At 52.3% G+C, this 14,692-nt stretch overlaps 1 protein-coding gene across 5 annotated transcripts in view; it reads left to right on the top strand.

The window, feature by feature from the left end:
• TBC1D5 (TBC1 domain family member 5) overlaps positions 1–14,692 on the top strand; it is a 2,224,639-nt gene that overhangs the window by 1,149,437 nt on the left and 1,060,510 nt on the right. For all 5 annotated transcript variants that reach the window (XM_085630445.1, XM_085630447.1, XM_085630444.1 and 2 more), the window contains one exon: positions 6,187–6,289. In XM_085630445.1, coding sequence (XP_085486571.1) covers positions 6,187–6,289 — 103 coding nt within the window. The remainder of the gene's footprint in view (positions 1–6,186; positions 6,290–14,692) is intronic.

Genomic DNA, 14,692 nt, shown 5'->3' with positions numbered 1-14,692 from the left:
CTGGGTCCTGCAGACGCAGGTGTAATTTTGTCCATCGAAGATCGGTCCCTCTAGGTGCCCAGAGGCAGCTAGCAGTGAAACTTCTTTGGTCTGGGGATCAGCTTTTCCCTGAGCAAGGAGCCACTGGCACTTAGCTAGGCCAAAGTGCAGCAGGTGCAGTCCAGCAAACGGTGCTGCCTCTCTTTGTGCAGTTCCATGGGCAGCAGGGCAGTCCTTCAGTCCTCTTTCAAATCCTGCGTGATCTAACAGTCCAGGGTAGCAGGGATGCTATTTATCTATTTATCCCATGAAAGTGCCCTGAGGGAACCACGTGGTCACTAGCCAATGGGCTACCAGGTCCCCTCCCTTTGGGTGACGACTTTCTTGCGATGTGTGGCATCTGACAATCCCAGAGTGCACCATTCTGGCCACTCTCAAGATGTCAGGGCCCTTCCATGGGTTTAAGGAGCTCCGAAGCCCACCCTAGAGGTTTGTCTACCTGGGGGCTACATGCCTACAGAAAAAACGTGTTGGGCACTGGTCTTCCCTCCCTGTCCCTGTCTCCAGCTTGTCTACCTAAGCAAAGGGCAGCTCCTCTACCATTCTTATCACCATTTCCCCATCAAAGGCGGATTCCCCTTTAAAGCTCACATTTTAGGCTAACACCCGAGTGGTGTCCTGCAACGGGGAGCTAACACTTCACCCTGTGGCGGGCTGTGTTTGATCCTAAGCCTGGGAGATGTTAAAACCACTCCCAGGTGGCAGAAAGCTGTCTGTGGGTCCCAGCCCATGTGAGGCTACTGGACCACTGGGAAACAGAGTGGCAACTTTCTAAAAGTTGCCTAACTTTAATAGTGACATGAAGTTCAACCTGGACATCATGTCCGGTTTAATGTCACAATGAATTGGATACTTTACAGTGCCCAGTTAGATAGTCCCATTCAGAAGTTATCCAGGCTGGGATGCCTGCCGGTAACCCTGTATTGGCCAATGCGGCTTCTAATTTTTCCACAGCAAAACAATAATTTGGAGGCTTTGCTCCCAAGGCATATATAAGTATATATGTCCTACTTAATAATATATAGCTCCCTGCCATATGGCTCTCTAGGCCTTTCTTAGGGGAGACTTACATACCTTATTAAGGGAAGTGGTAGCTTTACCATTGGTTTGGGTGGTAGTCGAACTAGCAATGTGACAAGGCCCTTCCAATCTACAGTGGCCGGCTGGGAGCCATGTTGTACCTTGGTACACTCAGGGCGGCACAGTCTTACTTGCCCTCTGTACCCTGGGTACCATATACTAGGGACTTTTAAGTAAGCCAGTATTTGCCAATTGGGGATAGCCAATTTGGCATGTACTTTGTAAGAGGTAAGAACGCTGGCACTGAGGACTGGTTAGCAGGTCTCAGTCCACTCCGAGTCGAAAAAGCTGCGGCCAGTTGTCCAAATAGGGGCAAAAATTGTGGGTACGCCTGCAAAACACCTGTTTCCTTAGACTCTGCAATTGGTAACTGGTCTGAAGGTAAGACTTTTGAGTGGGACAACCTCCTTGGTGTATGAGACCTCCGCTCCATCACAGTCTGTCTGAAATAGTGCCTGGGTCCAGGACCATCACAAATTGCTGTCTTCTCATAGTGCTTGACTTTGTTCTGGGTTCTTTTTGTCCTAAAATCTTATGAATTAATATATCTGGTTCCCCTAAGCTATTTTGATGCTAATTGGCATCTTTTTGCTTACTCATTTTTTCTTGTTGTTCCTAGAATGGTTTGTGAATTTTATTGTGTTTTCTTTACTTTTTAAATTGTCAATTAGTGCTGCTTGATTTTAGAAGTGTTTATTTACACTGCTTGAATTTAGCATCCAGCTCTCTGGGGATTGCCTTCTGCTTGTGTCATGGGTACCAGGGGTTGAACAGAGATTGTCTCAGAACTGTGTTTTGAGCTAACCAGATTGGGTTTATTGAGCTGCTATGGGTGCCCCCTCACAAATTAACAACCCCCTCTCTAACAGATAAGGCACTTGAATCAGTTCATGAGTTTGCTCTGTAGATCTGACGATACTTCAAAGTAGGGATCACCGCACCACGTCATAGATGGGTCTGCTGCAATAGCATGATAGGGCATCCCATTACACAATACATATTTACAATTATCTGGCTATTCCAAAATGAAAAAAATAGAAGAAACACAACATAGTAGATTGATCATTAATATTAGGACATTGTTTGTCCCCCTCCTGTGGTGCCCATTTGGTCTTTCCCAAGTACTCTTAGAATACACGGCCCTCCCGACTCCTCATCGCCTCTCTCTGCCCAGACTCTTAAAATACATGGTCATGTTGAGTTGTTTGTCCTCTCTTGTCTCTAACACACCCTCTCTCTTGCCCCCACACACCCCCTCTGTCACTCTTAGCATACAGGGTCCTATTGGGTTGTGTCATACCCTGTCCTGCAGTCCCCTCCCTTGAACCAGACTCTTAGAATATAGGGTTGTGTCTGGTTGTTTGGCCCCTCTGCCCCACACGTCCCCTCTCTCCCCCAGACTCTCCTAGAATACAGGGTTGTGTCAGGTTGTTAGGCCCCTCTGTCTGTTACGTCCCTTGGTCTCTCCTAGAATACAGGGCTGTGTCGGGTTCTATGGCACCTCTGTCCCACACGTCCCCTCTGTCCCCCGGACTCTCCTAGAATACAGAGTTGTGTTAGGTTGTTTATCCCTTCTGTCTTACACGTCCCGTCTCTGCCCCTGAACTCTCTTAGAATACAGGGTCATGTTAGGTTGTTTGTCCCCTCTGTCTCACACGTCCCTTGGATGCTCCTAGAATACAGGGTTGTGTCGGGTTGTATGGCCCCTTCTGTCCCACCCGTCCCCCCTCCCCCCAGGACTCTCTTAGAATACAGGGTTGTTGGGATGTTTGGCCCCTCTGTCTCACATGTCCCCCGGACTCCTAAAATACAGGGTTGTCGGGTTGTTTGGCCCCTCTGTCCCACACATCTCCTCTCTCCCCCGCACTCTCCTAGAATACAGGGTCGTGTCAGGTTGTTTGGCCCCTCTGTCTCACACGTCCCATGGACTCGCCTAGAATACAGGGTTGTGTCTGGTTGTTTGGCCCCTCTGTCCCTCACGTCCCCTCTCTCCCCAAGACACTCCTAGAATACAGGGTCATGTTAGGTTGTCTGTCCCCTCTGTCTCACACGTCCAGTCTCTGCCCCCGGACTCTCTTAGAATACAGGGTCATGTTAGGTTGTTTGTCCCCTCTGTCCCATACGTCCTCCCCCGGTCTCTCCTAGAATACAGGGTCATGTTAGGTTTGGCCCCTCTGTCCCATACGTCCCTCGGACTCTTAGAATACAGGGTCGTGTCGGGTTGTATGGCTCCTCTGTCTCACACGTCCCCCAGACTCTTAGAATACAGGGTCGTGTTAGGTTGTTTGTCCCCTCTGTCCCACACATCCCTCAGACTCTTAGAATACAGGGTTGTGTCGGGTTGTTTGTCCCCTCTGTCCCACACGTTTCCCGGACTCTTGGAATACAGGGTTGTGTCAGGTTGTTTGGCCCCTCAGTCTCACATGTCCCTTGGACTCTCTTAGAATACAGGGTTGTGTCGGGTTGTTTGGCCCCTCTGTCTCACACGTCCCAGGGGACCCTTAAAATACAGTGTTGTGTCTGGTTGTTTGGCCCCTCTGTCCCACACATCCCCTCTCTCCCCCGCACTCTCTTAGAATACAGGGTCGTGTTAGGTTGTTTTCCCCTCTGTCCCGCACGTCCCATGGACTCTTAGAATACAGGGTCGTGTCGAGTTGTATGGCTTCTCTGTCCCACATGTCCCCTCTCTCCCCAACACTCTCTTAGAATACAGGGTTGTGTTGGGTTGTTTGACCCTTCTGTCCCACACGTCCCCTCTCTCCCCCGGACACTCCTAGAATACAGGGTTGTGTTAGGTTGTTTGTCCCCTCTGTCGCACATGTCTCCTCTCTCCCCCGGACTCTCCTAGGATACAGGGGTGTGTTGGGTTGTTTGACTCTTCTGTCCCACACGTCCCCTCTCTCCCCCGGACTCTCCTAGAATACAGGGTTGTGTAAGGTTGTATGGTACCTCAGTCCCACACGTCCCCCAGACTCTTAGAATACAGGGTGTGTCGGGTTGTTTGTCCCTTCTGTCCCACACGTTCCCCGGACTCTTGGAATACAGGGTTGTGTCAGATTGTTTGGCCCCTCTGTCTCACACGTCCCTTGGACTCTCCTAGAATACAGGGTTGTGTTAGGTTGTATGGCACCTCAGTCCCACACGTCCCCCAGACTCTTAGAATACAGGGTCGTGTCGGGTTGTTTGTCCCCTCTGTCCCACACGTTCCCTGAACTCTTGGAATACAGGGTTGTTAGGTTGTTTGTCCCATCTGTCCCACACGTCCCTTGGACTCTTAGAATACAGGGTCGTGTCAGGTTGTGTGTCCCCTCTGTCTCACACGTCCCCTCTCTCCCTGGGACTCTTAGAACACAGGGTCGTGGTAGGTTGTTTGGCCCCTCTGTCCCACACGTCCTCCAGACTCTCCTAGAACACAGAGTCATGTTGGGTTGTTTGGCCCCTCTGTCCCCCTTCCCCTCTCTCTCCCCAGGACACTCTCAGAATACAGGGTTGTGTGGGGTTGTTTGTCCCTTCTGTCCCTTCTGTCCCACACGTCCCCTTTCTCCCTGGGACTCTTAGAACACAGGGTCGTGGTAGGTTGTTTTGCCCCTCTGTCCCACACGTCCTCCGGACTCTCCTAGAGCACAGGGTCATGTTGGGTTGTTTGGCCCCTCTGTCCCCCTTCCCCTCTCTCTCCCCAGGACACTCTCAGAATACAGGGTTGTGTGGGGTTGTTTATCCCTTCTGTCCCACACGTTCCCCGGATTCTTAGAATACAGGGTCGTGTCCGGTTGTTTGTCCCCCTCTGTCCCACACGTCCTCCAGACTCTCCTAGAACACAGGGTCGTGTTAGGTTGTTCGTCCCTTCTGTCCCACACGTCCTCCGGACTCAAAGCACAGGATCATGTAGGGTTGTTTGGCCTTCCAGTCCCCCCAGGGCCAGCTCCAGGGCGGTGCGATCGGTTCTACCTCACCGGGCGCTGACTTGGGGTGAGGGGGCATCATTTTTGCAAGTATATTAACAATTTAAAAGCACCTGCTGCCCCTTCCTGGCCTCCAGCAATTTTCAGGCATCAATTAAAACGTCAAGATAACTCCGGTGATTAATCGTGTTCCTGGAAAGAGACCGAGGTTTGTCTAGTGGAAGATTTTGACTCGTGGAAAGGCAGCAAGAGGGTTAAAATGCCTGCTGCTAAAAACGTGTACCATGCTGATAACCAGATGCATATAATGTAAATAGGTCAGTAGGTTACTGCTTCTGTAAAAGAGCTCTATTTGTAGTTTGTAAGTCAAAATCCTAATATAGAACTTTGAGCTATTAATTGTCATCAAAGAGCCGCATGCAAACTGCAAGGTATGTGTTTGAGCTATATGTTTTTTGCCCAGTTTTTCATTATCCTAATCTTACTAAACAGTTTAGTTGGAAAGAAAACAATTCTTATTATTAAAGAGAACCCGTAACAATGGTGTTACGTTTTAAATTCTAAATTTGTGCTTTTTCAGAATAAGGACTCTCAAACTTTATTGCCTACCAGTATCGATGACAAGGCACTCCTACACTACACCTTGTAGTCCTGTCTGATGTACATTTCCTATACACTTATTTACACACATATGAGTGTCTCTGTGCAATGTGGGTGTGATGTAAAGTGCTCTAACACCTTACACTGGTATGAGTGATGCTATTGAACTAAATGAATCGGAGAGCCAATGGTTATGGAGACTTGAGGGGCACTGTTAAGGGGTGCTAGTGAGGGAATCCGTGACAGAGGTGGCCATGGGGGGCGGGGGGGGGAAACAAACATTGTCGCACAGGGCGCCACCAGTGTTAGCCTGCCCTGCGGCCCTCTGGACTCTTAGGGTACAGGGTCGAGTCGGGCTGTCCGTCCCTCCTGAAATGCTTTTCTCAGGGCTTGTGTTTGCATGGGGGTGGGGGTGTGGGGTGCGAACAAACATTGTCGCACAGGGCGCCACCAGTGTTAGCCTGCCCTGCGGCCCTCTGGACTCTTAGGGTACAGGGTCGAGTCGGGCTGTCCGTCCCTCCTGAAATGCTTTTCTCAAGGCTTGTTTGCTTGCTCTCTCCTCCAGGTTTCCCGAGATGCAGTTCTTCCAGCAGGAGGGCGTCCGCAGCATCCTCACAGATGTCCTCTTCTGCTTTGCGCGCGAAAACGAGCAATTACTTTACAAACAGGTAAAGGAGATTTGCTACAGGTGGCACCGATTGTTTCAAATGATGTTCTGTGCAGTCTGGGGATGATTAGCGCATAATGGGGGAGCATTGTGTCTGGGGTCCCCCCAAAAACAATAGGATGTGCAGCACCTGCAAGATAAGCACCTTGTTCCTCAGAATACTAAATCTGGGACTACATTTAGCGATATCATCTTTTATACATTGTGAGAATTAGCATAACCGCCTTCAAGATCGCCTTGACTCCGGGGCGCGGTGCTCGATAAAGTATGCAGGGGCGGTGTGTAATGTGGAGGATCTCAAAGGGGGTCTTTTATACGCTGCACATTTCTTTACCGTCTTCTCCCCTGATATTGAGGTTGTTCTGCAGCACAGCCTCCTTGTCTACATGTGACTGCAGGTTGGGGTACCAGTCCATGTCATTATAGACACTGTTTCCACTCCTGGCCTTTGGTGTGAAACGCTAATGTCTTCTAAGATCCTCTGACTTCTTCCCCAAGCACTTCACACTGAACTCCTTGCAGTGTCTGTGAACCTGCCGAGCTCCTCACACTCTGCACTTGTGAGTTCCTGTCGTTTCTTCCATTGGAAGCCATCTTACTCTCCTCCTTGCAGCACGTGTGGGCACCTGCTGAGTTCCTCACATTCTGCACTGGTGCCTGTGAGTTCCTGTCGTTTCTTCCATTGGAAGCCATCTTACTCTCCCCCTTGCAGCACGTGTGTGCACCTGCTGAGTTCCTCACCCTCTGCACTGCTGCCTGCGAGTTCCTGTCTTTTCTTCCATTGGAAGCCATCTTACTCTCCCCCTTGCAGTATGTGTGTGCACCTGCCGAGCTACTCACCCTCTGCCCTGGTGACCACGAGTTCCTGTTGTTTCTCCATTGGAAGCCATCTTACTCTCTCCCTTGCAGCATGTGTGTGCACCTGCTGAGTTCCTCACACTCTGCACTGGTGCCTGCGAGTTCCTGTCGTTTCTTCCATTGGAAGCCATCTTACTCTTCCCCCTTGCAGTATTTGTGTGCACCTGCCGAGCTCCTCACCCACTACACTGTTGCCTGCGAGTTCGTTGTTTCCTCCATTGGAAGCCATCTTACTCTCCCCCTTGCAGCGTTTTTGCACCTGCAGAGGTCCTCGCACTCTGCCCTGGTGACGACGAGTTCCTGTTGTTTCTCCATTGAAAGCCATCTTACTCTCCCCCTTGCAGCACGTGTGTGCACCTGCCGAGCTCCTTACACTCTGCACTGGTTCCCATGACTTCTTGTCATTTCTTCCATTGGAACCCATCTTACTCTTCCCCTTGCAGCGCCTGTGCACTTGCCGAGCTCCTCACACTGCCCTGGTGACCACGAGTGCTTGTCGTTTCTTCCATTGGAAGCCATCTTACTTTCCCCCTTACAGCGTTAGTGCACCTGCCGAGCTCCTCACACTCTGCCCTGGTGCCCGCGAGTTCCTATCACCTCTCGCACTGGAAGCCATCTTACTCTCCCTTGCAGTACGTGTGTGCACCTGCCGAGCTCCTCACCCTCTGCCCTGGTAACCACGAGTTCCTGTCGTTTCTCCATTGGAAACCATCTTACTCTCCCCCTTGCAGCACGTGTGCACACCTGCCGAGCTCCTCACACTCTGCACTGGTTCCCATGACTTCTTGTTGTTTCTTCCATTTGAAGCCATCTTACTTTCCCCCTTGCAGCATTAGTGCACCTGCCGAGCTCCTCACACTCTGCCCTGGTGCCCGCGAGTTCCTATCACCTCTCGCACTGGAAGCCATCTTACTCTCCCCCTTGCAGCGTTTTTGCACCTGCTGAGGTCCTCACCCTCTGCCCTGGTGACGACGAGTTCCTGTCTTTTCTCCATTGGAAGCCATCTTACTCTCCCCCTTGCAGCACGTGTGTGCACCTGCCGAGCTCCTCACCCTCTGCCCTGGTGACGACGAGTTCCTGCCGTTTCTCCATTGGAAGCCATCTTACTCTCCGGCTTGCAGCACGTGTGTGCACCTGCCGAGCTCCTTACACTCTGCACTGGTTCCCATGACTTCTTGTCGTTTCTTCCATTGGAACCCATCTTACTCTCCCCCTTGCAGCGCCTGTGCACTTGCCGAGCTCCTCACACTGCCCTGGTGACCACGAGTTCCTATCACCTCTCGCACTGGAAGCCATCTTACTCTCCCCCTTGCAGTATTTGTGTGTACCTGCCGAGCTCCTCACCCTCTACCCTGGTGCCCGCGAGTTCCTATCACCTCTCGCACTGGAAGACATCTTACTCTCCCCCTTGCAGTACGTGTGTGCACCTGCCGAGCTCCTCACCCTCTGCCCTGGTGACCATGGGTTCTTGTCGTTTCTTCCATTGGAAGCCATCTTACTCTCCCCCTTGCAGCATGTATGTGCACCTGCTGAGCTCCTCACCCTCTGCCCTGGTGACCACGAGTTCCTGTTGTTTCTCCATTGGAAGCCATCTTACTCTCCCCATTGCAGCACGTGTGTGCACCTGCTGAGTTCCTCACACTCTGCACTGGTGCCTGTGAGTTCCTGTCGTTTCTTCCATTGGAAGCCATCTTACTCTCCCCCTTGCAGTATGTGTGTGCACCTGCCGAGCTCCTCACCCTCTGCACTGGTGCCTGCAAGTTCGTTGTTTCTTCCATTGGAAGCCATCTTACTCTCCCCCAAGCAGCACGTGTGTGCACCGGCTGAGTTCCTCACACTCTGCACTGGTGCCTGCGAGTTCCTGTCGTTTCTTCCATTGGAAGCCATCTTACTCTCCCCCTTGCAGCACGTATGTGCACCTACTGAGCTCCTCACCCTCTGCCCTGGTGACCACGAGTTCCTGTTGTTTCTCCATTGCAAGCCATCTTACTCTCCCCCTTGCAGCACGTGTGTGCACCGGCTGAGTTCCTCACACTCTGCACTTGTGCCTGCGAGTTCCTGTCGTTTCTTCCATTGGAAGCCATCTTACTCTCCCCCTTGCAGCACGTATGTGCACCTACTGAGCTCCTCACCCTCTGCCCTGGTGACCACGAGTTCCTGTTGTTTCTCCATTGCAAGCCATCTTACTCTCCCCCAAGCAGCACGTGTGTGCACCGGCTGAGTTCCTCACACTCTGCACTGGTGCCTGCGAGTTCCTGTCGTTTCTTCCATTGGAAGCCATCTTACTCTCCCCCTTGCAGCATGTATGTGCACCTACTGAGCTCCTCACCCTCTGCCCTGGTGACCACGAGTTCCTGTTGTTTCTCCATTGCAAGCCATCTTACTCTCCCCCAAGCAGCACGTGTGTGCACCGGCTGAGTTCCTCACACTCTGCACTGGTGCCTGCGAGTTCCTGTCGTTTCTTCCATTGGAAGCCATCTTACTCTCCCCCTTGCAGCACGTATGTGCACCTACTGAGCTCCTCACCCTCTGCCCTGGTGACCACGAGTTCCTGTTGTTTCTCCATTGCAAGCCATCTTACTCTCCCCCTTGCAGCACGTGTGTGCACCTGCTGAGTTCCTCACACTCTGCACTGGTGCCTGTGAGTTCCTGTCGTTTCTTCCATTGGAAGCCATCTTACTCTCCCCCTTGCAGTATGTGTGTGCACCTGCCGAGCTCCTCACCCTCTGCACTGGTGCCTGCAAGTTCGTCGTTTCTTCCATTGGAAGCCATCTTACTCTCCCCCAAGCAGCACGTGTGTGCACCTGCTGAGTTCCTCACACTCTGCACTGGTGCCTGCGAGTTCCTGTCGTTTCTTCCATTGGAAGCCATCTTACTCTCCCCCTTGCAGCATGTGTGTGCACCTGCCGAGCTCCTCACATTCTGCACTGGTGCCTGCGAGTTCATCGTTTCTTCCATTGGAAGCCATCTATCGGATAGACGGCAAGCAGTCTTTTTGCCTCCATTCCAATCAGATTTTTTGCCGAACAAACAGGGGGTTCCACAGGGTTCCTCTATTAGCCCTATTTTGTTCAATGTTTATATGCGCCCTTTGGTGCAGATCATCAAATCCTGTAAGATCTCTGCAGTTAATTATGCAGATGATACGCAACTGATTATCTCCTTGGATGGTGATGATCAGGTGGACTCTTTATCCTCTTTCCACAATTGCATGATAGAAATGACGAATTGGCTGAGGAATAATGATCTGCAGTTCAATGGTGCCAAAATTGAGATTCTACACTGCTCAGTGGGAAGGGTGCCTTTTACCCTTCCTTCCAATTTTTGGCCTCTCCCTCTAGATACCCCTTTGGCTCCAGTAAAGACTGCTCGCAATTTGGGTGTCTGCCTTAATGAGAATCTAAGTCTGGAGTCACATGTCAACAAGGTAGCTTCAAACTGTTATCTGATCATGAGAGGTTTACGTAGGATTTTGCCCCTTCTTCCCTCTCATGTACGAGGTACAGTAGTCCGATGCACAATCCTTAGTCGCCTGGACTACTGTAATGCCTTGTTGCTCGCCTCCCCTACATATCTGATTCAGAGACTTCAACGGATCCAGGCTGCTGCCGCAAAGCTTGCTCTTCTTAGACCGCGCTTCTCCTCCAGCACTAGGGCCCTGTCCGAATTACACTGGCTGCCCGTGCATCAGAGAATTTTGTTTAAATCTCTGTGTGTAGTTTTTAAGGCTCTTCATGGCTTTGGCCCTATACCACTGCAGAATCTCTTCAGTTGGTATACACCTACGCGCATGCTGCACTCCTCTTCAGCTAGGCTGGCCTTGACTCCCAAAACAACGAGAGTCACCCTGGGAGGCCGTGCCTTTAGCTCTGCGGCTGCACGCTTATGGATTGGCCTCCCTGTGGAGCTACGACTGGTCCGGGATCTGACCCTTTTCCGCAGACAGCTGAAAACTTGGCTATTCCCCAGAACTTAATCCTTAGCTCCCCACTGTCTCCTTTCTCACTCTGTCTTTCAGCGCCAGGATGCCCGTTGGGTTGCAGCGCGCTCTACAAATATAAATACATACATACATACATCTTACTCTCCCCCTTGCAGCAGGTGTGTGCCTGTCGAGCTCCTCACACTCTGCCCTGTTGTCCACAAGTTCCTATCACTTCTTGCAGTGGAAGCCATCTTACTTTACCACGCCTTAGAAAACCTATCACTTCTTCTAGTGGAAACCATCTTACTTTCACACACCTTAGAAAGTCATGGAAGAATTCTCACTACTGAGGATGTTACGGCGTGACGTCACTCCAGGTCAGGTTGTTGTGGGAAGGGAAATCCTTTAAAGAGATACATTTTCTTTCAGTATTTCCCTTCTCATTCTACAACGCAGCAACAATGTCATGCCAGCCATCGGGGCAACAGCGTGTCGGAACTGCCAGCATGACCCTGCTCACTGGAGTCAAAGGTCACTGCCTGCGCCAAGAACCAGCTAGCCAACAGTGTGTACTGTTGTCCTACTTCTATGTTTATGACCGTCCCGGTTTTTTATTTTGGTAATCTGGTCACCCTAGGAGACATCCTACTCTCCTCCGCCTAGGAGAAAGTTGTAGAAGAGGAGAGGTCACTATTGGCCACTCAGTAGAAAATACGACAAGCTATTTCACTGTCTCCTATCCTCGACTGGCAGGGTAAGCATTACACGCCCCTTAAACCAGGGAGGGTAGTTGAAATTACTTTAAGGCTGTCAAGCTATGGCCTGAGGAGATTGGTGGCAGTTGTTGCACTCTGCAACACCCAAGAGAAGAGAAAAGGTCATCGTACATTACCATCACGACTTGAAAATCTCAATACTCTCCCCTACCTAGAAGAGAGTAGTGGAGGTCATCTTCAGCCTTCTGGTCTGGAAGTGCGTAGTGGAAGCCAGTGAAGCATAGTCTACTCAGACTCACTGAGAGCATCAGGTGCCATCATTGCAGGCCTCCGGCCCGCGCTCCCACAAAGCCCATGTTCTATTGGTGCCTTGAGTAGCCAATCCTGAGGCCCCCCTCACGGCAAGGCAGACTTCAGTGTGAGGGGCCCTGGTCGCCTCTTCAGTGACCTCAGCAACAGCTGTATCTCTTTAGTAGACACTGCAAGATGCTCCTGCGCTCTTGTTCTGCTGAATCTGTAAGAGACCATTAGTTATGGATTCCTTACCTTAGAATTACCCCCAGACGTCAGACTGGATCCGGAGAATTTTTCTTCAGCAGTACCCCTGCGCGTCGATAGGTGGCATCGGTCAACTCTGTGTTAGTCGTTGGTGTCGTGATTGCCAAAATGATGTTGCGGTATCTACTTAGACGCTGCCCATGCGCACTGATGTCAGTTCTTTCTTTTTCCGTGCCAGCTAGCGCATATCTGGAGAGAGCGGTACCTCCAGTCACTTTTTGACTGTGTTTTTTCGACTTTTGTCAACATCTTTTTCGAGTCGTTCGACTCCTGGTGCACAGGAATGTCACATCGGTGGACCGGCTTCAAGCTTTGTGGCTCCTGCCAGAAGCTGATGTCGGTGACAGACCCACATCTAGTGTGCCTCTAGTGTCTGGAGCATGACCACGACCCAAAGTCGTGCTCCGACTGTCAGGCCATAGCCCAAAATGTTTGCGGGACCAGTCCCGAAAGCTTCTGGAGGCCCGGCAGTCTGCTCCGTGCCGCTCGTGGTCCCGGTCAAGAGAGAGGTCGTGGGACTGGTTGCGGAGCCGTCACCACCACTCCTCGTCGTAGTCTTGAGGTAAATCAAAGCTTAAAAAGAAGGCAAAGAAGCACCGCCGCTCTTCGCATTCTCCCCATCTGTTAGCCGACGTGATGTGGGATGCGGAAGGTAGTCGCCTGGCTCTGCCCGCGGAGCCTATTCGGTCGACTCCGAGCCTCCCTCCCGTCCCAGGAGCCGGGGCGACCCCTGCCAATCTTCGTAGTTTTTACGAAGCTCTCCACTCCATCTTTCGGCGGCCCGACTCCGCCGGCGCGCCTTCGGGCTCTGCGGACTTGGCTGAGGGTTCTAGTCCTTCGATGCCGGATGCTTTGGCCCCAGTGCTGTAGGGCCCCCAGGGATCCAGACCTGGATCCGGATCGGCGCCGGTCGACCTTACGACCCCTCTGGCGCCGAATCAATTGGCGACACCTCCGCCCCTCCGACGCGGGTTGTGTCCCCAACCAACGTCGACCCCAGCCTTCCCCTCGACATGGACACGGAGCCGGACCGACGTCGACCGACTTTGGTACGCTGTTCTCCACTGGTGTTCCCTATCACCCTGAGTGGCTACCAGAGGAGGACTGGGAGGGGTCTATGGACCCTCTGGCAGACTAGTTTGAAGAACCAGACTGGAGAGAGGAGTTGGGTGAGGCCAGTCGTCGGGACACTTCTCCAGACCTTGGCAAGCTTTCTTTCCTTACTGTGGCTACGGAGGAGGGTGCCTTGTTGCGTAGGGCGGCTGAGGCCTTGAACCTTGAGCTTCCTACGGTGGCGGTCATTACTAACCTCCTGACTGAGGTCCTTCAACCGGCAGCGGCCTCTTCGGAGCCCCTGCTGCCGTTCAATGAGGCCCTCACGGACATCCTTCTGGGCACTTGGTCCAAGCCCAGCACATGGGCTCCTGTGGATAGGATGATTGCCCAACACCACAGCCCGGCCCTGGGCGACCCCATTTTCCTCGCTCAACTCCCTACCCCCGAGCGCTTGTTGGTCCAAGCCTCGACTTCCAAGGGCGCATTCCCTACTGCCTCACCTGATAGGGACTCCAAGAAGCTGGACCATTTTGGGAAGAAGTTTTCTCCCGCCAGCTTAAGACTGCGGTCGGTGAACACCGAATGTCTCTTGGGCAATTACTCCCATTCTGTGTGGGACACGGTCACGCAGGTGCTGCCACAGTGCCCCGAGGAGGCCCAGGCCGTACTCTCCCGTGCAGTTGCGAAAGGGAGAGACGCAGCCAATTTTGCCATTCGATGTGGACTGAACACCGCCGACTCGCTCGGCAGGATGATTTCAAAGTCAGTTGTCCTGGAACACTACGCCTGGGTGAGGTCCACTGGCTTCTCGGGTCATGTCCAATTAACACTTTTGGACTAGCCCTTTGATGGCGGTCGCTTGTTTGGCGACAAAGCGGACAACGCACTCGAGCGCTTTAAGGATTCCAGGGCTACGGCCAGATCCTTGGGCCTCACTACCACCTCTTGCCCCACGCAGTCTGCTTTTTGCCCCTTTCGTGGCTACGGAAGGGGTTCCCCGGCATGTTCCACCCAGAACCACAGGCCTGTGCAAGCTGTCCAGCCTCTGCGCGGCCGAGGACCCAGCATCCTGAGTCTGGGGTCAGCGGGTGGTCCAATCCACCAGTGCCCCCTCTGCAGCAGCCTCCAAGCCCTCCTAGTCTGACTTTTCAGGGCCACCAAAGGCCAGTGGGCGGCAGGATCCACCATCACCTTCCCCACTGGCAAACCATCACGTCGGACAGGTGGGATTTGCAGATAGTCCAAAGGGGCTACTCCCTCCCCTTCGAGACTACCCCTCCATCAATGCCAC

Source organism: Triturus cristatus, chromosome 10, assembly GCF_964204655.1.
Source record: "Triturus cristatus chromosome 10, aTriCri1.1, whole genome shotgun sequence".
NCBI classification, from domain to species: domain Eukaryota; kingdom Metazoa; phylum Chordata; class Amphibia; order Caudata; family Salamandridae; genus Triturus; species Triturus cristatus.
Note: the sequence above shows the minus strand (reverse complement) of the source record. Positions and strands in the feature narration are given on the sequence as shown.